The sequence below is a fragment of the Anguilla anguilla genome, chromosome 19, assembly GCF_013347855.1.
Source record: "Anguilla anguilla isolate fAngAng1 chromosome 19, fAngAng1.pri, whole genome shotgun sequence".
Taxonomy (NCBI): Eukaryota; Metazoa; Chordata; class Actinopteri; order Anguilliformes; family Anguillidae; genus Anguilla; species Anguilla anguilla.
In genome coordinates this window covers 10446726-10471180 of record NC_049219.1, presented here as the reverse complement: position 1 = coordinate 10471180, position 24455 = coordinate 10446726, and the positions used below count along the sequence as shown (strand labels likewise).

The following is a 24455-nucleotide window of genomic DNA, read 5'->3' as shown; positions in this document are numbered from 1 at the left end:
GTGTATTTAAATTATATAATTGGTGTCATGCAAGTAAGGCTTTAAAAAAATCACAACTGAATGATAATACATTTTTTTCAGAACCAACTTGTTCCTTTGGACCAACATTTTCATGTGATTTCCAATGTAGAAGTGATTGGTCATATTACTGAAACAACGAATAAGACATTAAACAGTACATTTAGTAAAGTACTTTTTGCTATTGGATTTCTTTGACATTAATGTTCAAGATGTCTTCAGTTGATAGATCTAATGATTACATTTGAACTGAGACCTATTTATTCTCTCTCTCTCTCTCTCTCTCTCTCTCTCTTTCTCTCTCTCTCTCTCTCACACACACACACACACACACACTTTGTCTCGGTGATCATTGTTCAAAAGCTGGGGTTCTCTTAGTTTTGGGGATTTTCTGCGACTAGAAGTAATTCTGTACATGCACGGTATGGTCTGGCGAGTCCACTGGAGGACCTTGCAGTTTACAGTCGTGTGCCCAAGGTCAACAAGTAGTTGCAAGTAAATTTAGCAAGAGCAATCTCAGCAAATGTTTTGTGCGTTCGTTCCATGGCACGGGCACACATCTCTTCGTGCTCGTAATGTTGGCAATAACAGAACGCTAAATCCAGCAGCCTAAGCCGTCACTCCTGAGGGTTCACACTTGACTCATCACCTTGGAAATACAACAGCGCGCGCTTTGTGATGTAGGGTGTTCAGGTAAGGGGGAATATATTTTTTAAAATACATATAATATACATAACACATTTTAATGATAAAATTTGTATGATAAAAATAAATCAAATAGGCTATCCTGTGTTGCAATATCAACTATTGATCCTCAGCCAGAACAACGGCACTATAAAAACGGATTGAGTTGAGATCCGACAGCCTACTCTATTATCACTATTTGATTATTTATGACTGCGTTCAAATAATTCAAACCTAATGGCTTTATTTTTTACAGTAACTGAAGATGACGGTGACTTACTCCAGTAAGGTTGCCAATGCTACCTTCTTCGGTTTCCATAGATTATTGCTCCGTTGGAAAGGCAGTATCTACAAACTTCTCTACCGAGAGTTTATCGTTTTCGCTGTTTTGTACAGTCTGCTAAGCATCGTCTACAGGTAGCGGACAATTTATCTTACCTGTATGTCTGTGTTTTGCATTTGGGCTCTGACTGTTTCGGGTGTAATAACAAGAGGCTGATGTTTGTCGGGGAATGATCATACCTATTTTACAAAAGACGCATGTTCATTACAATGGCCCGTACAAGCTCAAGACTTTCTAATGCTGTAATGTACAAAACATTTTATTTGTGATAACGTGTTTAAATTTGTATCTATTTGAGGTCTCTGTGATAACCAGTTTTGCATGCAGGCCTACTTTATTTTGCCGCTGAAAAGTATTCCATAGTTAATTTCAGTGTCATTAAAAACTGCATCATCAACAACAACAACAAAAAAAACCCAATTATGTTTATGTCTTCAGAGATATGAAATGAATTATTAATATGGGATGTGAAAATCAATTGCCAATGAATAATTTGAATGTAGTATTTGTTGGCTCTTCAATATACAAATACTAGGCTACTTGAGTTTAACAAACTTGAGTTCAGATGGAAATAATTCATTTACAGTATTTCCATCATCGGTTTTGTTATTGAATTCAAAATATAACATTATTTTGCTTACATGCATTCCCTTGCGGTTCATGGTTTAAATATTGTCATAACCTGTGCAGGGTCAGATGTAGGCTATGTAACGGTACATTTCCTGGTGGACTTACTGGCAATTGTAATTATAGGGGATTTGTAACTTCGCAGTAAAATCATATACTGTACTTCAAGGGCCTCAGCATATACCAATTTATGTTACAGCCTACTTGTCAATCTGGGTTTGAAATTTATAAACTATACATTGTTGTGTTAATAATGGAAACCTTCATATTCATGTTCTATAATATGCATGTTTAAGTTGGGGTAAAATTTACTGAAATTAGGACAAACTTAATTTTTTGTTTGTTTATTTGTTTACTCCACTGTGTTTGTATGCTGTTTTGATAATAAGCAGCATACATCACACACACGAGAAAATAAGTTAACCGCATCCCTCTATCTCTCTTCCCCAAAGGCTCGTTCTTTCAGACGCGCAAAAACGATACTTTGAAAAGTTGTCGCTATATTGTGATAGATATGCGGAGCAAATCCCGGTGACGTTCGTTCTGGGTAAGTTGACCGTCTCGCAGGCCGAGGCTCGCCGAAACTTCCGCCTGAGGGCTGAGCCGACCAAGCTCGATGACGCTGTGCGCCTGTAACTGTGCTGGTGGGCGCACGAGGCTGCTTTAGTGTCTGTCCAAGCAGGATTTCCTACAGCTGTTCTCTGGTTTTTGCTTTCCAGTCTGAATCCTCCTTTTGCGTGGCCTGTGCTTGTGAGGACAGTGGTTGGGGTTCAGCAAGCCCAAGTGTTTTCAGCAGGGCTGCTGGGTGGCTCATTCGATAAGGCACTGGTTCTCAATCTTGGTCCTGGGGGCGCTTGTGCATGCTGGGTTTTGCTACAGCCAATAATTTGTGACCCGTGGACTTCCCGCCTCTGGCCGCAACCAAAAAAAGCTGAGCCCCCCCCGCCCTCCCCTTGCCCCCCCTCCCCTCCATGGTCTCCTTCCTTCCGCAGGCTTCTATGTGACGCTGGTGGTGAACCGCTGGTGGAACCAGTTTGTGAACCTGCCGTGGCCGGACCGGCTGATGTACCTCATCTCCAGCTGCGTGCACGGGCGCGACGAGCAGGGCCGCCTGCTGCGGCGGACGCTCATGCGCTACGTCAACCTCACCTCCCTGCTCATCTTCCGCTCCGTCAGCACCGCCGTCTGCAAGCGCTTCCCCACCATGGACCACGTGGTGGAGGCAGGTAGGGCCGAGGGGGGGGGGGGACAGGGAAAGGCTGAAAACCAGCAGTGGAGCGTGGGTTTGGGATGGTGGCCCATAGGTGGGGAAGCTTAGGGTGTAACTATATATCAGGTTAGAAAACTTCTTCTGCTTTCAAATCTGACACAGCCAGGGAAATCAGTGGCAGAGAGGAAACTCTTCTACCATGCGACGCTAATTCGAGATCACTTCCTGTCCCCCTTTGGGGAGCCGGTCCTTAATCCCTTACGGCCAAGCGAGCACTCTGTTATGAATCGGCCACTGCCCGGTTCCTCTTCAGCCCTCACGTGGGGGGGGGGGGGGGGCTAGTTCGCTGGCAGGGGGCTCTGGGTCGTCTCGGTTACGCCGTCCCAGTCATGTGTCACGCTCGCCTACCCCACAGCAGGATTAACTATAAATATCGTCTTGGGTAAATGACCGAACGCGGGCTAATCCGTCAGCGCCCAGGACATGCAGGTGGCATCATTATTTCCAGCTCACCAGTGTTTAATGGGTATCCAGTCGTCCGTGGCAACCGGTATCAAGTATAGCCGTGGGGACTGGGTCCCTGTCTTCCTCCACGGTTTGATTTATTTGTTTTCCTCGGTTTGCTGGAACAGGACAATGGACAATGTAACCAGCACCTACTGAATCAATACAACCTGATTTGTGTTAACGTTATGTGCACCAGAATTTAGCTTTGTTGCTAAATAGCCAGCTTGAGCTACACAGTTCTTTTTTCTTTCTTCATGGCAGATTCTTCCCTTTCCCATTTTAAATGCAGTGGACACCAGGTTCTGTCCATTAGAAATGATTGGTCAAAGGTGACTGGTGACGCACGCTGCATAGGAAAATGTTCTGTTATTTCAACTATAACAGCGTACATATGAGTCCAATAGAGGATGTATGTACTCTGTAAGAGTTGAATTGACAATGAACATTTTACTGTGTGCAGGAGGCTCTTCCAAATTGACAGGGGGCGCTAGGTTGATAGGACAGTCCTATCAACACATTCAAGCATTCCAAACTGTGAATTTTGGGGATAAGTGAAATGGTGTTGAATGTTGGAACTGTACTGGAGGGCGAAAAATTTGTCCTGGACTGGGCAACAGTCCAAAATGTGAACCATCGTACTGTGAAGCAGGAGCTTTGATGAGTAGCACAACAGAATGCTCTCCATGGAAACAGCTCTGTGATTGACAGGCCCCATAGAAACGTGTCTCGCTCTCACGCCCTCACAGGCTTCATGACTGCAGAGGAGAGGAAGACCTTTGAAAACCTCAAGTCCCCTCACCTCAAGTACTGGGTGCCTGTGGTGTGGTTCACTAACCTGGCCTCCAAAGCCAGGAAGGAGGGTCGCATCCAGGACAGTGTGGATCTGCAGACCATCCTCAATGTGAGTCTGCAAAACAGCCAATCACCTTCACCTGCAGCACAGCCAATCACCTTCAGCTGCAGCCTAGCCAATCACCTTCACCTGCAGCACAGCCAATCACCTTCAGCTGCAGCCTAACCAATCACCTTCAGCTGCAGCACAGCCAGTCACAATGGGGTCCGTCTTTCACTATTTTAGACTGACAGCAGCACTGTGCGGCCCTGATCAGTGTTAAACTGCAGCATGCCTCATGTTTGCGTCCCTAGACCACAGAGCTGCATGACAACTGGAACAGCTAATCCAGGTAATAACCTATTTGGACAGCTGTTCCAGTTATTCCGCAGTTCTGTGGTCTTAGGGTTTAAGCCCAAGGTTTAAACTCCAGCTAAATATGCTGCAGTTGACCCAGAGAGCTAAAGTAAGTGGGGTGACACTCTGTATGTTCACTTGAAGCAGAACTTGTCACGTTTCGGTCTCTGACAATAATTATCATGTTCAGAGGAAGTGAGAGTAAGGTAGAAAAGAGAAACTGACAAACAGATAGTGGAGTCTGGTTTTGAAATGGTGGGACCAAGATCATGCATGTTCTCATTTTACTTATGACAACAGCAAGGTCAACTCTAGTTGTGTCTTACATTTTGTTTTATGATGATTCAGGAAATGAACCATTTCAGGACGTGGTGCTCCACTCTGTTTGGCTATGACTGGGTGGGGATACCGCTGGTCTACACGCAGGTAAGAATGCAGCCTGCATATGTCTCATTCAGTTCTAGTCCCCACCGCCAAAGGTCAAGAGCACACCAAGAACAAGGACCAATCAGGAGCCATTAAAAATGAGTGGCATCACAAAGCCAGATGGACTGCCGTGTCTGATTCACGGTGTTCTAACAGACAGTGCCTTTCCCCCTTTTACGGAGCGCGCTCAGTGCCAGCCAGCTGCATATAGCCTGCGTTACGCACCTCATACCTGGCATTCACCTGCTATTTACATCGCCAGACATGCCAACTATCTGACCACAGGGAAGGCCAGTACAGCAGATCCATGGCCGTTCATACACAGGAACACTATGACTGTAAGGGTCACAGAGACACAGCTACAGTCTGGGGTAAACATGAGGGTGAAAAAAAACAACATGGCTGACTTCAAGGGTAGAATGTACGCAGATACTGTATGCTGCAGACTGGAGAGGGGGCGGGGCCTGGTCTTGGGGGGTGGGGCTTGGCCTGGAGAAAGGGTAATGACGAGCCAAGCCTGCATAGTGTTAAATTAGCACAATGAGGGTTTGGCTCGTTATCATTCGCAAAGAAATTCACCTCGGTCTTTAATTTGACCAGATAAAAAAAATTTTTTTGCCTTTTTTTATGTAATGAAATATAGCACAGTGCATATGTGGGACTTATTCTTTATGACATGCATAACTATTTCTGACACAGTGTCACTTAAAAGGGTACATAATCCCTCAAAACATGACGAGTGTAATTAATAAAAAAGAAAGCTTGTTAAAATTGTGGGATTGCAACTGTGGTTGGAAGGGAACCCCAGCATGCACAGGGGTCCCCCTGTTTGAGATCAGATGCTTTAACCCTCTCATCTGCGTGCGCTGCATCCGTCTCCCCAGGTGGTGACTCTGGCCGTCTACACCTTCTTCTTCGCCTGCATAATCGGGCGCCAGTTCCTGGACCCCAAGCTGGGCTACCCGGGTCACGACCTGGACCTGTACGTGCCCGTCTTCACCCTGCTGCAGTTCTTCTTCTACTCCGGCTGGCTGAAGGTTTTTTTTTTTTAATGTTTATTTAATTTGAATGTACTATGGCAGGGCCGACCAGCTCTGTTCCTGGGGATCAACTTCTCGGTAGGTTTTTGTTCTCTCCTAATTCGGCACACCTGATTCTTACCAATTAGCAACTCAGTGAGATCTCCAGCTGTTGAATCAGATGTGCCTAATCAGGGTTGGAGTGAAAACCTGCAGGATAGAGCTCCAGGAGCAGGGCTGGGTAGCGCTGTATTACGGTATGGGCAGTGTGAAGACAGGTGGCAGCCCTGCTCAGCATTTGCTGTGAGGCGTTGCAACATCTTGGTAATACATTTAGCATTAGCACAGGGCCCCCTGGAGACCCAACACAGTCCTGCTACTGAGTGACCTTAGCAACCACTATCATCAGCAGGAGCCTCATATGTTTAAATATAACCACACTTACCACACACGTGCGCACACACACACGTACGCACGCACACACGCGCGATTATGACCGTGACACACCCAGTACTGAATCAGACGCAAACAGCTGCAACGCCGTGCCAAACTGCAGCGTATAAACATGACCTGGAGCGGGATAATGAGACCCTCTGTCCAGAGTCTGGAGGCAGATGAGAACCAGACAGAAAAACCCCACCCACAGGGACACAAGCAGTCGCAGAAACAACCACCCGCACAAATTATACACACACCAGGCCTGTAATAACCAGGCTCACTCCAGTAAGTAGGTGTGTGCTTATCAACAACCGGGCATGTCGCGAAGCTGTCGAAACAAATGAACTTCACATGCAAAACCGGCCAGCGTCGCCAAAGCTACAGTTACATGCACTGGGATGTTGCCCTGGATTACATCATACATTAGCTATCCTACATTGTGTATAGATTGTTACAGAAATTTATCATTTCCAATCAGTTCACTTACAACCACCTTAAAATAGTGGTTATATTATATCTGAAAGGACTGCACAAATTAATATTTTTGCAATAAAAAAAAGAGTTGGCCTTCTTCAGGGTGTCGTCTCACAATATGAGCACATATATTTATAGATACCCATGCAACCAACCAGCCAGGTGGGTCCATTCCCCACATCACCTTCACCTGCAGGTCAAAAGGGCACAGGGAACATGCAATAGAATGATACATCAGGAAAAGTATGTCACACAGAAATACATTTCCAACAATGCCTTGCATCTGTGCTCCTGTCAGGTGGCAGAGCAGCTTATTAACCCCTTTGGAGAGGACGACGATGACTTTGAGGCCAACTGGTGCATTGACAGAAATCTGCAGGTTTGTGAACAGAACGGAGTGCCGACTACAGCCACTGTGTGCCAATGCTAATCCTAGCCCTGCCCAGATAGAGCATTAAATGTTAGCGTGTTAGCGTGGTGGCTAAAGGTCTCTTCTGAGCGCATGGGTTACAATATGTGGAGTCGCATTTGAGTGGTGTATGGTTGCAACCCCGCCCCCTCTGGGTCAGGTGTCCCTGATGGCGGTGGACGAGATGCACATGAACATTCCGCGCATGACCAAGGACATCTACTGGAACGACTCCGACCTGCGGCCCCCGTACACCCTGGCAGCAGCCGACTACTGCATCCCCTCTTTCCTGGGCTCTACCACCGACATGGGGTGAGGAGACACACACACACGCACACAAATTACACACACACACACACACATAAACATACACACACACACACACACACATAAACACACGCACGCACACACACTGAACCAGCTGTGCTATATCAGAGCCTCCCTGTTCTGCCCTGTTCTGCTCCAGGCTCTCGGAGGTCCTGCACAACGAGGATGTGGAGTCACATGACTTCCGGCACCGGCGGCAGGAGTCGGTTCTGGGCCGGGTGCGGCGGCTCCTGAGCGTGCAGGAAGTGCCGGACCTGGCCCGCTCCACCCGGCCCAACTTCAAGCGCCACAGCAGCGACGTCTCCAGCGTCTTCTTCCCCTACTGCCCCGAGGACCACATCCACCCCAGGCCCCACCTCCTCCACCCCTCCCACGCCCCGCTGGACACCCTGGCCCCCGTGCGGGAGGTGAGCGTCACCCCCTCCACCTCGGACGTCCAGCCCGACTCGCCCGCCGTCGCCGGGGTCCCCGAGGTCGTGGTCACCCCCCCGCAACAGGCCCCCAACGGGCACAAGCTCGACCCCGGCACTGCCGCCAAACCCGCTCCAGCTCCAGTCCCAGCCCCTGAGCCCGCCCCAGAGCCCGCCCGGGACCGGAGCAGAGAGGCGTCCCCTGAACCGCTGGACCGCGGCGTCCGGGGGCAGACCGCCCCGCCGAGCCTCAGCCCGACCCAGACCGGGCCCCGCAAGTTCCGCTGGACCGTCCCCGGCGACCGGGGCAAGCTGCCGCGCCGCCACTTCTCCTGGCAGCCGTCCTGCGGCTCGCTGCAGGGCCTCCACAGCCCCAAGGGCCTGGTGCGGAAGAGAGGCCTCGCCGCAGCCTCCCGCTTTCCTGACGGGGCGCCCCACGCAGAGGACCAGCCGGCGGGGCTCCCGGAGACCGACATCCTGGAGTCGCTCGGCAACCACCTGGCCAAAGAGGAGCCCTCCCAGACCTCCTAGCCTTAATGCTAACGCTGCCAGCCCCGACCATGTAGAAGTAGACTCGTTTTCAACTATTTAAGAAAAAAGCGACCTGTCATTTTTTTTTTATTGTATATTTTTTCACTGTTCTATTTTTCACTCTCTATTCCAGCCTTACTGTATCTCTCAGCCCTAATCTTACCCTTGTTCCGACTGCTATGTTTATAGGATGCGCACATCTTACGGATGTCCCACTTGTAAGATGTGCGATAATAAAATACAGTTTCACAACATCCCAGTCTCTTTTAGTAAGAACTCATTGCAGTAATACTGTAAGATAATTCACTAAAACAGCCAAGTGACAAAATTACTCTGCCACAAATGATTGCTTATTAGCTCAAATGTTAAATGTCGAACTGTTTTTTTTTTTAAAAAAACAATCATTAATAAAGTCTTGCTGAACAAGAAAAGGATAGACACTGTCCAGCAATTACAACCACTTTGGAGACACTGTTTTATTGTTTTTTTCTTGAGTATTGTGGGCAGGGGGGAGTGGGGGCAACGGGACAACATGTCACATGTTTCACACAACATCTTCAAAGGCCGTAAACAGCATATTAATTTTACAATTTAGGAGAGGTTGTACAAAACAGTTAGGCTAAGCTGTGTCTCGATGAACGTTCACAATGAGCCTCAGTTCCGCTCGCTGAACCATTTTTGGGTTTAAATTATTTTTGGGGTTAAAGGCCGTTTTGGGGGGGGTGCCTGTCGGGCCTGCGCGAGGCCCACCCGGTCCTGGCCGCGGTCGAAGACTGTGTAGAACTCGGCGAGGAAGACGTCTCCCAGGATCCAGAAGGGCCCGACGGGGGAGGGGACGTCCACGGCCTGGAACCCGCTGAAGCAGACCTCGCGGCTGCCCACCGTCTCCTGCCCCGAGGAAGAGGAAGAGGAGGAGGCGCTCACTCTCGCGTCAATCAATCAATCAATCAAACTGAGTGACACCTCGGTCATAACACATATCAGTCATAGCACGCTCAGCCAATCAGACCGCAAGCTCACTCATGCTATGAATCAGCCATGAATACACAGAAGGAGAGACTCATGGGAAGTGTTTGGTTCCATTTTGTGTGTAGCGAACAAAATGTCCTCATCAGCCATCAAATTGCCATTGACTTGGCCTGTCCTAAAACTAAAGTCTTTCACTAAAGTTATTTTCAAATTCTCATTGACATTCGAATAATGATTATAAGCATATGCTACTGCAAGGTAGTCCATGATATTTTATGAATGGTCCCTCTGGTTTATTTATCCGGTGATAAAACCAAAGAATGTTGCTCAACCCAATTCATTAAATCTTGCTTGGATTTTGGCCCCAGCCACTCATAATTCTAAATCAGCTGTATCTTTTAATTCAGATATATTGGACTGTCAGTCATCTGGAGGTATAGTATAGCTCTGGCAAACTTTTTTTTCCTACGGTTATATTTAAAAATGAATTAACAGAAGCAAACAAATGTAAAATTACAACCATTACATCAGACAGTTTACCTACCACTTTTCTAAAACCAATAATAAGTAATTACCTCATGCTTACTGTGCATTTCTATGGTCTAAGGCCAGGTCTGCCCAGTTCTATTCCTGGAGATCTAAAATGTCATGTAGGTTTTCATTTCAACTCTTATTTGGCACACCTGATTCTGCTCATTAGCAACTCAACGAGATGTTGAATAAGGTGGAGCTTTATTAGGGTCAGAGTGAAAACTTACAGGACAATAGATCTCCAGGAACAGGGTTTGGCAACCCTGCCCTAAACTATAAGAGGGAAGCCTTGTGGTGGTAGGTTTTAGGGCATTTATTGGTAAATGCTGCCACCTACAGTTAAAAACACAAAAATGCACTACAACTCCAATAAAAAAAAAAAGAAAATAAGACCAGGGGTGCTGAGGGAACCAACCTTCCGAACGTAGGACTCGGCAGAGAGCGCGAACTCCACCCCGCCAATCGTGAAGGCCACCTGGGGCAGGCTGGAGAGCCTGGCGCAGTCAATCAGGTACTGACAGGCGAGAGAGAGAGTCAACGCACACAGGCACACCTATCAAAAACTACAGAGCTATTAAGCACAGGAAGAACAGGACAGTATATCTGCACAGGTGGTAAGTTCAGCACAGGTAGAACAGAAAAATATATCTGCACAGGTGGTAAGTTCAGCACAGGTAGAACAGAAGAGAGATCTGCACAGACCCTAAGTTTAGCACAGGTAGAGCAGAAAAGCGTATCTGCGCAGACGGCTGTGCACAGCTGCGCAGGTGTTCTCACTTCTCCAATGGAGGTGGGCGTGGCTCCGATGAGCTGCTGCAGGACCAGGATGTCGCTGGACGGGCCACTGATGACCGAGGTGCCCGTGTCCACGATGGCCTGGCAGCCCTGGGGACAGAAGGCCACTGTGCCCTGGACCTTAACGCTGCCGTTATAGAAAAGATGTGAGTTTAACACTGCCCTTACAGAGAGGATGTGAGTTTAACACTGCCGTTACAGAGAGGATGTGAGTTTAGCACTGCCCTTACAGAGAGGACGTGAGTTTAGCACTGCCCTTATAGAGAGGACATGAGTTTAGCACTGCCCTTATAGAGAGGACATGAGTTTAGCACTGCCGTTACAGAGAGGTTGTGCGTTTACAGTCTTACTTGTCCATCATGATCTGCCAGTAGCCCTTCTGAGTGACAGGCACCCAGGTGAGGGGGCCGCTGTACAGGGCCTCATCCAACCCCCCCAGCAAGAGCTCCCCTTCCGGCTCGGCGGTGTTCTTCTTCCTGGGGAGAATCAGCCCATTATCACCAAGATTCAGAGTCATAGCCCTGTGATACGGTTAACAACTGGGCCACTCTGATTGGCTCATTTGAGGGTAATGAACAAAAAGCTATGACTGAATGATATGTCAGATAGCATGATTATGTGACCCTGTTACGTTACCATAAAAGGGCAATGCCTAGTGGCCCCGCCCACCTGCTGAGGTAGAAGGAGAACACGGGCTGCTCCACCAGCATCTGGGCCATCAGGTTGTCGAAAACGGGGGTTTCCGCCGCCTCGGACAGGGAGGGGTACCCCAGGCCCAGGACCCCGTCGAACCGCACGATGACGAAGACGAAGCCCGGCTCGTACACCGACTCCCCAAACTCCTGATTCGCCAGTGACACGTTCCCGACCTGAACACGGGAGGGAGACGACAGACACCCATCGGTGTTCAGTGTTCAGTGTTCAGTCACCTCTACACCCAGGGCCTGATTTACTAAGACCTTTAGCACGTGAAAAACTTTTTATCACACTCAGAACTAATGGTGTAGGAGCCCTGTTTCACCCAGTGTATTAGACACTTTGATTACCGGGTAAGGTTTCCATTTCCATCGCAATTTTCCACAAAAGTACTGTATGTGAACTTATAACACTGTGTGAATTAAGCACGTGTATAGTGCAACCAATGTTGCACTGGAAGGCTATGAACTAAATAATACAAAAATAAAATTAATGCTAATACAAGCAGAGTTCTAATATTAATGATTGTTTCAGGTTCTTTCTGTTTCTGTTCATTTGTTGCAAGACTAAGGATCGTTATAAGAGGTTAACTCTTGGGAACATTTTACTATAAATACATACTTTTCTAAACTGTCTCGTTCACACACACAGTCACAGAGTGAGACACAGGTGCAGTTTCATGCCTGTGCTTCTCACTTGTAGTAAAGCTGTGTCACTGTGAGGAAACACAGAGCCGACACAGGCGCTGCGAAGGCCAGGGTACCTGCAGCACGTCCTTGGCCATCACGCCCAGCAGGTGGCCAGACCCGTAGTGGATAGAGAAGATCCTGCCGTCGTGGGAGTAGGTGCTCGACTCAAAGGCCTTGAATCTGTGGTGCATCACTGTGCAGAGAGGGAGAGAGGCCGCGGTGTGACCGAAGATGGATCGGCTGTTCATTTATTTATGTTGCTGAAATACATTTTCACATTCTTAGCCTGATTGAAATGACCATCTTCCTTTTTAATTATGTAGCTGAGTTGCTTGAAAATTCAAGAACCGAGAGGTTCACACCCTGGTCCTTAAGTCTTAAAAGTAGCCTTATTGTTTTGTGCTGTCATTTACTGATGTAACTCTGGTGTGTTATGAAGCAGTGCTGTAATGCTTTTTTACAGTGATATGATGCTGATATACAGTACAGAGATCATATACGGTGATGCTGATATACGGTACAGAGATAAAATACTGTGATGCTTTTTTACAGGGCAAAGATAATATCCAGTGATGCAGTGCTGTGATGCTGATATACAGTACAGAGATAGTCTACTGTGATACTGATATACAGTACAGAGATAGTCTACTGTGATACTGATATACAGTACAGAGATAGTCTACTGTGATGCTGATATACAGTACAGAGATAGTCTACTGTGATGCTGATATACAGTTCAAGCTCACCGCAGGCCTCGCTGATGCAGTACGAGGAGGGGACCCACAGGTCCGCGGATCCCGTGTCGAAGACGACGGTGAAGTTCTGCGCCGGCGTTCCCAAACTTATTTCACCGTAATACTGAGCCTGGAGATCACAACCGGATCAGCGCAACGGTCACAAGAGGATCCCCTCTCTTCTCTCTGCTATTAAATCCACTTATGTTGGTTTACAGCTGTTGTGTGGGGGTCAATCTTTGTTGACACTCACACAACAAGCAAACAGTTACAGGGACAATGTGAATGTATTTATCATGTGCATTCACCACCATAGACAGTGAGGGTAGCTATGGCACACATTAGGGTCCAGGAATAGTCTTTAAACAATTCACAGTAATGCAGGGCACACCAATTTGACAAAATAAAGAATAACAGCAATTCGGTGTAGTATGCAGTTTGACCGGCAGGTGGGAGCATTTACACATAAATCTCTACAATCTTCAGAACCAGAGCCTCTGCCTGCCAGCCTTGCACTGGTTAATGCAACTCATATGAGCAAATGTGAATGTTCTAATTATGGTTTTGTAGTTCTTCCAATGACCTTTGGTATGCACTTATTGTACGTCGCTTTGGATAAAAGCGTCTGCCAAATGAATGTAATGTAATTAAAGTTTTCATCAAGATAAGTGTTTGGTAAATGATTTGACCTAAAGGTTGCAGTTTTAAGTGTGCTTGCTGTTTCCTTCTTTCTTTTGAAGTCACTGAACATTCCCCATTTTTAGTGTGTTTGGGACAGAAGGTGGCAGCATTTGCATGGAAATTGTACTCCCCCAAATCCTCCATAAGCTAACACAAGAATTCCACCTCACAGCTCTGAAATGTATAAATTAATGAACAAATATGAATCATACATAAATTATATATGATTCATAATTGTTCATTAATATATACCCAGTTTCTGGCCCTTAACCCTTTAAGGTGTGAGGTCACAAATATATGATTAGAATGCTCTTAACTGAAAATTCTAATGCTGATGTAGCAATCACTACTGGTAACTGAAAGCAGTGGAGTTCTAGAACACAGACTTGGAATTTTGAAAAAAAAAAAAAAACATTCCAAAAAACCTCCTCTTCAAAGGGTTAAGGAAAGTTTGTGGACAAGGCTGCCATACTTGGCGCACTGCCCCGTGTATCACAATGCTGTTGAGTGTTGGCACACATTATGCAGAGAGCCCAGGGGAATGGACGTGCACAGTTAGCGGTTAGCGTAGGCGTCGCTGGGTTATCAGCAGCGTGGCGCAGGGACAGACAGACGGACACGCGCTCACGTCCATGAAGTTGTAGAGCCTCTCGGTGCTGGTGCCGAGCCTCACGGCGGAGCTCGACGGGAGGCACTGGGAGTACCGCCGGCTGAAGACGTCAGGCTGCCGCTCCCGCAGGAAGGCCTCCAGCCTCTGGGCGGAGCGCAGCTCAGAGCGGAGGGGCGTGAAACGCCGCAGGGGGATTCTGGGAAAGTCACATGACACTACAGGGATCAGGGAGGAACAGATTTCATAAACCAATTGGATTATCCCACTTAGTAATCACTGACGCTTCTGTCTCTAATGTTGAAACTGAAACTTTAAATCTGGCGTAGTTTATAAATTATTCATGAAGGGGCGTGACAAATGGAAAAACCATGGCAACGGATATTACTGTCTCTGGGCAGAGCTCCTCATGAATATTCATAAACTGCAACGCAGCACAGGAACCACCTGTGACCAACCACAGGCTTCTAGAGACAAGAAGTATGTCGGCCAGGAGGAATGCAGGTCCTGACCATCTGGTTAGTGTACAGAATCTGTGCTGGCGTTGGTGGGCTCCAGAGTGTTTATGATACCTGGTGGTGAGGGCAGTGACATTCCACTGGGTACAAAAGGGCACACCCAGTTTGAGGGCTGTAGGGTTAGAGCAGGGCATGATGCCCTCACTGCATCCAAACCACTCCAAAGCCCTTCAAAAGGTTTAAAATAACCCTAATAAGATAATGATGGGGATGTTTCTGTATTTGTAGCCAAGCTGTAGCACAGATTTGCATTTCCCTACGCCAGAAAGCTGCAGCCCTGCTCCCGGACAGTTGCAGTCTCTGCTGCTATTGTTTGTAACTCATCTGGTTTCTTGGGAGTACATTTGATTGCTGATTTCAAGGTGAAAACAAAAGCCAGCAGCTCAGGAGCCTGTATCACAAAGCAGGATTAGTGAGTTAGCCGGATTACTGCGCTGAGTAAAACCCAAAACATCACTTCTTACTGCAGTCTACGTTCCAGATTTGGGATGGGTTCTGAGTTTTACTCAATGCAGTTTTCCAGCTAACTCAGTAATCCTTCTTTGTGATACAAGCCCCAGAACTTCAAACCACTGGACTACAAAACAACGAATCATCACCTGACCTACAGTACCTGGATAAAATAGGTAAAAAATAAAAAATAAAACAACCTCTGTATAATATCAAAAATACAAAAGATATAAATGTTTCCTGGAAGACACTAATGAGGCCTATACGGCTATGTGGGAATGATCTAGAAGAGAAGCTGTTCTTACCTTAATAGCCCATGAACAGGCACAGCAAAGCACAGCAGAACCACAGGTATCCACCTCATGCTGGAACGTCTGTCCACCTTCATCTGTCTGTCAGTCAGTCAGTCAGTCCCACCACCAAGTCTCCTGACAGCCACCTAAGGGGGTGTGGCCTGGCCCAGTCAGTATTTGAGGGCAGAGTTTATTCTCCACCTAGACGATGTGTGTCCAGGTGGTACAACGTTTGTGTGTGTGTGTTTCAAAATTAACCAGCGCTCCTTGTAATCTCACTGTTACCCCTGGTGACATGTATCTTTGGAGGCAGTTTGAAATCTAGCCCTAATCCCAGAATGCATTTGTTTTACTGGCATACTTAATAAGCCCTTCCATATTTTGATGTTGTATGAAGCCCCATCTGAATATATATTTTTGACACATGTTCCAGCTGTGTTATCTTATGAAACGCTGACCTGCTCTGTAAACGAGCAGGTGAGGTCATCATGACCCAGCCGACCAGATGCCCTTCAGTTAACATTAATAATCAACCGGGTTTTCAAATGGCCTTGTGAGCCATTTCAAACATACTCATTTAAACTGAAAACTTTTTAGAACAGGTTCTGATTCTAATCATGTGGAAAATAAATAAAATTATCATTGATCTGCTAATTAACATTATTCCTGTAATATAAACTGTGCATAGAGACTGGCATTTATAGGCAATAACTGACAAGTAGAAAAGTATAATAATGGGAAAACGAATGGTAAACAAAATTTCACTGTAAATGCTGCACTCATATAAATGTGTTAAATCATTTAAATGAAATATTTGAGCATATGTTTGGCTTCATTTGTGTCACTGATTATGCAGGTCCTGGGGACCCCAGGTTGGGAGAGAGAGAGCCATAGAGAGAGAGCAGGTGAGCTTGTTGAGCAGGTATCCGTCAGGGCGTCCCGAAGAGGGAGCAGCCAGTGAGGGAGGGGGAAAGCCCCTCAGAGTGGGACTGATGATTTCCAGGCGTTCTCCGGTATTCCAATCCTCCCCCCAACTCTACCGCCCCCACCCCCACCCCCACCCAAAAGCTGTCCCCACCGCCAACACCAAGTCTGTGTTCCACTCCTACACTGAGCAGTTTGCTCCAGCAGCACCATGGGCCAGGCCCATCCCGTGACGATGGGGGAGGGGGGTGCGAAGGCTTGCCCCTCTGCCGGTTCCCGCAGCGCCCCCGGGGTGGTGACAGTGCCTGGCTGGCCGTCGCGGGTTCCAGGAATAATTTTACAGACGAGGGCCACTCCAGCGGCCCCCGATAAAGCCAGTCGGGGGGGTGAGGAGGGGGGGGGGCGGGGGCAGGGACACAGCAGTATCACGGCCGGACCCCCCCTGGTCCTCCATCGCCAGACACTTCCGCAGCTATCAGCAGCATTCCACGCCCCCGCCCAAGACGGGAAGAGTAATGTCACACCGACCGGGGGTAAGGGACGGGGGGGGGAGGGTCGAGGGTGTGGGAGGGGGGGGGATGGTCGGTGGGGGGGGGGGGGGCTGTTCATCATCTGTGTTGCTGGGGAGTTATAGAAAGATTCCGGCTCCAGGAGAGAGAGTTTGTCAGAGAGAGCGGTGCGGATGAGAGAGCGGTCGCGTTGCGTTCGCGCTTTCCTCTCCGTTTCGTTCGCTCCGGATTTCGGGACCTGAAGACCGCGCCCGTTGGCTTTCACAGAGAGGGTAAACCGCGTGGAGCACGTTACCGTGCTGAGGGGACGAGCCGCTCGCTGTGACACCGAAGTGACCGCTCCCAGACGCTCGGAATTTCCTTTGTGGTCCTCCGGATTATTTCTGTGGACCCTGGACGACTCTCGGTTCAAACTGATGGCTGTTCCTTCTTCTCAAAGGAGGACTTGCTTGCTCCTTTTATAGCCTCGCCAGCATCACCCAGCCCAGGCCAGCACTGAGGGGCTCATAGACTGAGAGAGACTGAGAGACTGAGGGACTGAGAGACTGAGTGACTCAGAGACTGAGACGGAGAGAAACTGAGAGACAGACAGACTGAGAGACAGAGAGAGAATGAATGATTTAGAGACAGAGAGAGACTGAGTGACTCACAGACTGAGAGAAACTGAGTGACTGAGAGAGACTGACAGACTAAGGGGGTGTGGCTATCACCTGAGTGACTGGGGGGTGTGGCTATGACCTGAGTGACTGGGGGGTGTGGCTATGACCTGAGTGACAGGGGGCTTTAGTACCAGCTGCACGCTATTGGCTGGCTCATTACCCGGGCAGCAGCACAGAGCCCAGCGCAGGGAGGGGGCGCGGGAGGCATGGGGAACGTGCTGCGTAGCGCGGTGGCCTTCATCCCCTCCGAGCGCTGCCAGCGCTTCCTGGTGGGCGAGCTGAAGGAGATGCCGCTGGACTGCACGCTGGACCTGAGCGGCTGCCACCTGCGGCGCCTCCCCCTGGCCGCCTGCGCCTTCGACCGGCTGGTCAGGCTCTACCTCAGCAACAACCGGCTGGGCGGCCTGCCCCCGGAGCTGCGCCAGCTGCGCAGCCTGCAGCTGCTGGCGCTCGACTTCAACTGCCTGGAGGAGCTGCCCCTGGCGGTCTGCGGCCTGCCCCAGCTCAACACCCTCTACCTCAGCAACAACCGGCTGGACAGCCTGCCCCCGGAGCTGGCGCTGCTGGCCGAGCTCCGCACCCTGTGGCTGGAGGCCAACTGCTTCGCCGAGTTCCCCGACGTGCTCTGCCACCTGCCCGCCCTGCGCACCCTCCACCTGGGCTACAACCGGCTGCGGGCCCTGCCGCCGGAGCTGGCCGCCCTGGGGGAGCTGCACAGCGTGTGGCTGGCGGGGAACCTGCTGGCCGACTTCCCGCCGGTGCTGCTGGAGATGCACCAGCTGGGCGTGATCGACGTGGACCGCAACCGCATCCGCCGCTTCCCGCCGCTGGCGCACCTGGCGGGGCTCAGCCTGGTCATCTACGACCACAACCCCTGCGTCAACGCGCCCGCCGTGGCGCCCGGCGTGCGCCGCGTGGGCCGCTGGGCCGACTGCGCCGACGACGAGGACGAGGAGGAGGAGGAGGGGGGGAAGGGGGGGAAGGGGGAGGGGGGGAGGGAGGAGGAGGAGGAGGCGAAGAAGAGGGGGGAGGAGACGAAGAAGAGGGAGGAGGAGGAGGGGGAGGAGGACGATGGGGGGAGGAAGGGAGAGCCGTGCGGAGAGGGAGAGTTGGAGCGCGGTAAATGAGGCGGACTGGTTTCTGAATCCAGTACTAAGAGAGCAGAGCAGCGCTGGACATGTTTTTACCGACTGTCTTTCTTGACTAGCAGAGCAAGGTGCACGTTTTGGCAAAGTACACGGAGGACAGTGGACCGTGGGGAGGTTAATGGGGGGGGTGTTGCTCTTCCTGACCGCTTGTTTTCCAGACGGAAAAAGCAGGGAAAGATTACAGGGGAAAGGTCATCGTCAGAGGGGCGAGAAGGAGCTGTCCTGTCACGGCTGCAAGACCCGCCTGTCAGTAACAGGAAGCTGACAGCAGACGCGTTCAGGGTTAAACAGCGCGCGCGTGCTCACGGGCGGCGATAAGGCGCATTTAGCGCATGGGGCTAACCTCTGGCGCCGATCACTTCCACCCTTCCACCTGGTTAGGCTGTATTAATTCAGCGTGGTGAAAACTGGTCCGTGATAAATGGCAAAACTCCACCATCTCACCTCCTGCACTGAATTATGCATAATCCCTCTGACAGATTTGGGTCTTAGGCACTAATGCACGACCGTAATGAGTTTTAATGTCATTATAGGATGACTCCTAATGCGCGGCTCAAAACTGCTTCGTGGGTTTCCAGAATGTTCCAACGCAAAAAAAATATTTTGAATTGAAGAGCCTCAGACTGCTTGGCTATGCAGCGTCTACAAGAATAAACAGAAAGGACATGTTCATTTGTCACAGCTAGTTTTCAAAATTATTATATCTAGTGTGAGTCAAGAATGGTAAGCATTTGATGTTGGTAGTTCCACAGTCAAAACAGATACAACCTTCAGCCGTATCTGGTGGTTTAACTGTACAAATACTGGATGGATGGTGACCTTTGCTCTGGACTGGAGTATTTGAAATGTAGGTGAGCTTGGTACGCTAATACACTTGCACATGAACCATACTGCTTTGTTTCGATTCTGGTTAGTCAGCATCGTACATACAGTACGTACATCCTTTAGTGTTTTGTATTAGCTAACGTGGTTTCAAAAAATGGCAGAAAACCTTTCTGCAGCTAAAAAAATAAGTGTGTACAATTCACAATGAATAGAGGCGTCATTTTTATGTACAGTTCCTTGTTTCTCTTGTTTAAAGCAAACTCTTTGGAAATGAACTGCAGTTTGAAAGGTCTTCCCTGCTTTTTTCAGTACCAAGTGTATCATATGAAAATGCTTTTTGATTTTAAACAAAATTTCACTTGTAATAAATTGTATAAATTCATAATGAACCATGTGGGCACACAGTGTAGCCTTGTGTTTTGAAACCACACACTATAATCAATAATACTTATTTCGACAATGTACTATTTACTTGGACTTGGAATATTGTAATATAATAAACTATACTGCAAAACACTGTAGAGCACCAAAGCAAAATCTGTCTCTTCATATTTTGTCCATTCATCTCCAAGATTTTCACCGCAAATGAAGATGTGTTTAGGCTATATATATATTATACATAAATACATACATGCATAACTGTATAACAGCACACTACCTTTCCTTCAATGCAGCATTTGAATATAAAATGCAACTATTAAAGAGTAATGAGGCCATCCTAGTTTGTTCTTTATTTAGCAAACCAGTCCGGGGTTTGGGATTGGGCTCAATTTCATTCATTCTGTTCCAATTTCGAATGTCTACATTCCAAATTAAATTCCAAATGATGACATTCCAGCTCCATTACTAAAAATTATTGTAATTTCAATTAGTGACCAGTTATCCTCTAGGTAGTATCTATAGCCTAGTGGAATTGATTTAACACCAATTTACCCCTTTTTGTATCATATAATTCAACACTGCAAAACATACATTAATTTACAAATATGTGCAGGCACACTGGCCCTTTTTTAAAATCATTTTTACACTTTCATCGCACATACTTTACTGACAGTGTTTGTTTGTGTTGTTATTCTGTTTTATGTTTTTTATGTTTTCTGTTAGACATGGGTCAATGTGTTTGCGAACTTGGCATTGTTTTCATAGCTATTTTCAAAACCGGAAACTGTATTCAAACAAGTTCCGAGATTAATCTCCGTTTGAAGCCATTCGTCTTCAATGAGATAAGAACTTTCCTTCCCGAAATGAAATTAATTCAAACAGCATTTCGTCTTGTAAATCCCCACTACAATCTTGTTTGACTTTCTCGGCGTATTAGGTATGCAAACCTATCTTAGCAAGTTCATTTACATAAGTATCGTAAGTTATTTGCATTGAGAATGTTTTTGACGATAACGTCGACAACATTTCATGTTAGCTCAGTGCTAAAGTAAGTTAGCAAACGGCAGCATTACCCTACGAACTGGCATCCAAAGGTCAGAGAAATTTTCCTGTATATTTGCTAGATATACCAGCAACGGCGACAACTTTTAAGTTCCTGCATCAATAAGCAGAAAAAAATAGCTTGTTTGACTTTGAACAGATTTGTGTTCTAGCACCTTCGCCATAAGATGGCGTGCATGCACAAGGTAAGGCCTTTTCTCACACTCTTAAATGAATGGCTTGCTTTCTTACGGTGGTTTTTAAGTTCAAAACACAAGCAAAGAGGAAACGGAAAAACAAAAACCTGCAAACAAAAAACTTCCGGCATTTAATTACAAAACACGAAAACGACAATTGAAGTGTAAAACACAAACATACGAAAGAAAAACAAAAAACGTAAACGCCCCTTAAGGGCTTCACACAAACAAGAAACAAAATCATATGTAGCCTACAACCTCTGGAAACGAAAAGTTTATTTGGAAAATCGATAGCCTACTATTGATTTTGTCACCACGAACTCAATGTCACTGTACCAGCCATTATAAGACAGGACTGCCAGAAACCTTTCTAAATGTGCTAAGTAGCTTTCCAACTTCAATTGGTCAATATACACGTCTTGACAACGTGTTTCATGTGTGTGCAGTCGTGGTTCGGTTGCATTAAACTAATGAGGTTTACAATTTTATATTCTGATGATATCGTATACATTAGCGTGCTTGCTTTGTTTTCATAATTAGCTTGTCGTAGCCTACATTTTGGGCTAAGTTAAGTCTAAACATTTAAAAATATATGTTTTTGTTGCTTCTAAAAATATTATACATCAACTTCATCCATAGATAGGTAGCTACAGCTAAGGCAAGCATGTTTAGCTTCACGACTCTTGGTTTTACTATACTAGTTATACGAATGGAGGTGGTCTTTACCTGTCCCAGCTTTTATCCTTTTACACCAGGAGAGAGCGCTGTAACTACATGGGCTGTATTAATTATGAGACGAGACGTTCAGTATGGTATCGACGAAATATTTTTAAATTTCATTTTAAGGATCGACTTACACTGAACACGAGTGTTTGAAAAGAAATACTTTCATGAATTACATCTGTAATTTCTTGTGACACGATAATGCGCTATTTTGACTGTATTTTGCGTTACGGCCACTATAAATGGTTTAAAATAATAATAACAACCTACCGGTAGCCTAAGAAGGTATAAACGCCACCACACTATAATAATAAATTGCCAACTCCACTGTTTCATTGTGGAAAAATGTAGGTCTGCTGGAGCTGTGTTTGATGGTGAACACTTGGGCAAAATAAATGGCACAGGATTATATACCTTAAACTTCACATATTAATTAAACACGTAACCTCTTACAAGTTTAATTAAGACAGAACATCATAAATCAAAGATTAGAGTAGACATATCGAAAGACAGAGAAACGTTTTTCTGAATTTTGAATTTATAGCTAAGCGTGTCACAGTTCTTGTTTCCGCTGGCAAATATTGTCATCATTGTTACGCATTATCGAATGCGAGAGCGCAGTGGTGAGCCATTGTTAGCCGGGCACTTCGGCGAATCGGTGACAGCCATGGTCCCACCCTCGGGTAATCAATAAGAGTGATCTATTTTCTCTACCTCTCCCTTTCTCTCCCCCTCTCTCCTCAACACCTCCCATCTCCTCCTTAAATGTGCGCAAGCCAATCAGCACGCGTCCAGCGGCTCGTCGGTCTCGCCATTCAGTGTCGCTGCCAGTACCGAATCGGTTCTCTTATCAAAGAAACACACAACCTGAGACTGCATTCAGTTACCGCTTTTAACATGGAGAGTGCTTGTTTTTCATGGGACTTTTGTTTGTTTTTCGTCCTCATAAATACTTGTGGTGTGACGGGAAACGCTGGACTCGCAGGTAACGACTTGTCTCTTTTTTCAACCCCGGTCTGTGTCTTTTCAAACAATTTCAATGTATTCTTGTCAACATTTTAATTGAGGCATTTGGCTGACAATTAGCGTGTTGTTGTCCATTTGCACAAAGTATCACTCTACTGGCCGTCTGCCAGGGCTCGGCTGGTTTCCCCACGGTTTAATTGAGATGTAATTAATTGGGAAGATCGAATTAACTTTTGTAGTCACCGAGGATACGCTGAGACCGCAAATATGACAAGGTAAGAAAGGATAATCCCATTGTCACGCATTGTAACGAAATAGCCTGCAGAGAGATAACAGAACCTGCAACAATGCTTGCTAAACGATGTCTCCCCCCCCCCCCCCCCCCCCCCCCCGATTATTACAAAGTTTAATTAAAATTGTGCATCGGGTGAGTGCACGTGGAATTATTTGCATTATTTCCTTCTAGTAACTTTTCCAACAATGTTATTTGCATTGATATAGACGAATTGTGACTTGTCCTTTCTTATTACATTCCCCTATTAATTTAGGTACGCTTCGGCATTTAAAAAAATCAGTTTTTATGGTGAACTTTTCTAGGCTGGTGAAGTGAAAGGTTTTTATTTCGAGTTCGCACGAGGGGGGAAAAAACCCCAGTTAGTAATAAAGGTTCGGCGCGCATCTGGAGCTGTCACACTTCTGAATCTGTGAGATAGGTGCTAGTTAATGAGTCAAAATATGACAAGGCACTTTCTCTCTTCTGCTTGGTGGACGCGCCCCGCCCATGAATAAACGCGCATCTCTTCGGGCTAGCGCTGAAGGTACATATGGATGAGGGTCCACGATGGTCTTTGATGTGTGGATTTGGCTGGTTTATCGACCGCCAGCCGCGTCACGCATTGTCTCCCCATTTTCTCAGTCAGATGTCAGTACCCAGTGGCTAAAAACGGACCGAGTGCGCTTTGGTTAACGATTTACCATTGTAGGGGAAAAAAAAGACCTTAATGAAAAATTCCTTCCTTTGAAGTGGTTTGTTTGATTGCAGACATCATTTTTTGCAATTAGGCATCTGATTTTTGGAAGAACACATTTAGTCTTCTGCTTTGAGGGTTTTCCGAAACCTCAGCTCAGTTTAAGTTGTGCCTAATTAGTTACTGAAATGCAACAATTAATTCACATTTCCCAGCACTGTAATTTCAATGCAGTAGTGCTGTTTGTACTAATGATAATGGCACCACAGGCCAGATCACTGATAATAAATATAATGAATTGTATTGCGTGAATGAAATTAAATGTTTGTATTGAAACCCATGCATCTGATTAATGTAGGACTGTTGGGGGGGGGAGGTTTGCAATGCCTGTACCCCGCAGAGACAGTGGAAAACCAATTTCGGAATTGTGGCAGAGATTCTTATCCCAGAATTTTCAAACTGGCATCACTGTGCACGTGCTCATAGCAAAATCTTTCCTCCAGGCTCTAAAAACAATATTGATTGCAGTTTGAATTTAG

The 24455-nt window shown here is 46.9% G+C and overlaps 4 protein-coding genes across 4 annotated transcripts in view; 3 read left to right on the top strand and 1 right to left on the bottom strand.

The window, feature by feature from the left end:
• The first annotated feature begins 475 nt into the window (after window positions 1–475).
• Window positions 476–9072, top strand: LOC118219027 (bestrophin-3-like). Its single transcript, XM_035401822.1, has 10 exons — window positions 476–711; window positions 959–1119; window positions 2125–2219; window positions 2665–2898; window positions 4136–4290; window positions 4927–5004; window positions 5889–6041; window positions 7234–7314; window positions 7505–7656; window positions 7811–9072. Exons 2-10 carry the CDS (start codon window positions 968–970, stop codon window positions 8610–8612), a joined length of 1902 nt encoding a protein of 633 aa, XP_035257713.1. The 5' UTR covers window positions 476–711; window positions 959–967; the 3' UTR covers window positions 8613–9072.
• Window positions 9064–15718, bottom strand: nots (nothepsin). Its single transcript, XM_035401824.1, has 9 exons — window positions 15588–15718; window positions 14336–14513; window positions 13039–13156; window positions 12367–12485; window positions 11577–11776; window positions 11258–11383; window positions 10890–11034; window positions 10528–10626; window positions 9064–9500 (listed from the first exon to the last, which is right to left on the bottom strand). Exons 1-9 carry the CDS (start codon window positions 15668–15670, stop codon window positions 9297–9299), a joined length of 1272 nt encoding a protein of 423 aa, XP_035257715.1. The 5' UTR covers window positions 15671–15718; the 3' UTR covers window positions 9064–9296.
• Window positions 15719–17633: 1915 nt separating this feature from the next.
• On the top strand, window positions 17634–18629 carry lrrc10 (leucine rich repeat containing 10; the record flags this gene model as incomplete). Its single annotated transcript, XM_035401825.1, has 1 exon — window positions 17634–18629. A coding segment is annotated over exon 1 (756 nt), but the record flags the coding sequence as incomplete, so codon positions are not given.
• A 4104-nt stretch (window positions 18630–22733) lies between these two features.
• Window positions 22734–24455, top strand: part of LOC118219225 (signal peptide, CUB and EGF-like domain-containing protein 1) — a 71863-nt gene continuing 70141 nt past the window's right edge. The window contains exon 1 of the mRNA XM_035402227.1: window positions 22734–22967. Coding sequence (XP_035258118.1) covers window positions 22748–22967 — 220 coding nt within the window. The 5' untranslated portion in view covers window positions 22734–22747. The remainder of the gene's footprint in view (window positions 22968–24455) is intronic.

Bases quoted from the DNA above. Each gene is read 5' to 3' on its own strand.
- LOC118219027 (XM_035401822.1), top strand. From the start codon at position 968: ATGACGGTGACTTACTCCAGTAAGGTTGCCAATGCTACCTTCTTCGGT. The intron at 2,220-2,664 runs GTAAGTTGACCG...TTCCTTCCGCAG, and splicing joins CCCGGTGACGTTCGTTCTGG to GCTTCTATGTGACGCTGGTG. The intron at 6,042-7,233 runs GTTTTTTTTTTT...TGCTCCTGTCAG, and splicing joins TCTACTCCGGCTGGCTGAAG to GTGGCAGAGCAGCTTATTAA.
- nots (XM_035401824.1), bottom strand. From the start codon at position 15,670: ATGAAGGTGGACAGACGTTCCAGCATGAGGTGGATACCTGTGGTTCTG. The intron at 12,486-13,038 runs GTGAGCTTGAAC...CTCTCTGCACAG, and splicing joins CTGCATCAGCGAGGCCTGCG to TGATGCACCACAGATTCAAG. The intron at 11,035-11,257 runs GTAAGACTGTAA...CTATAACGGCAG, and splicing joins TGGCAGATCATGATGGACAA to CGTTAAGGTCCAGGGCACAG.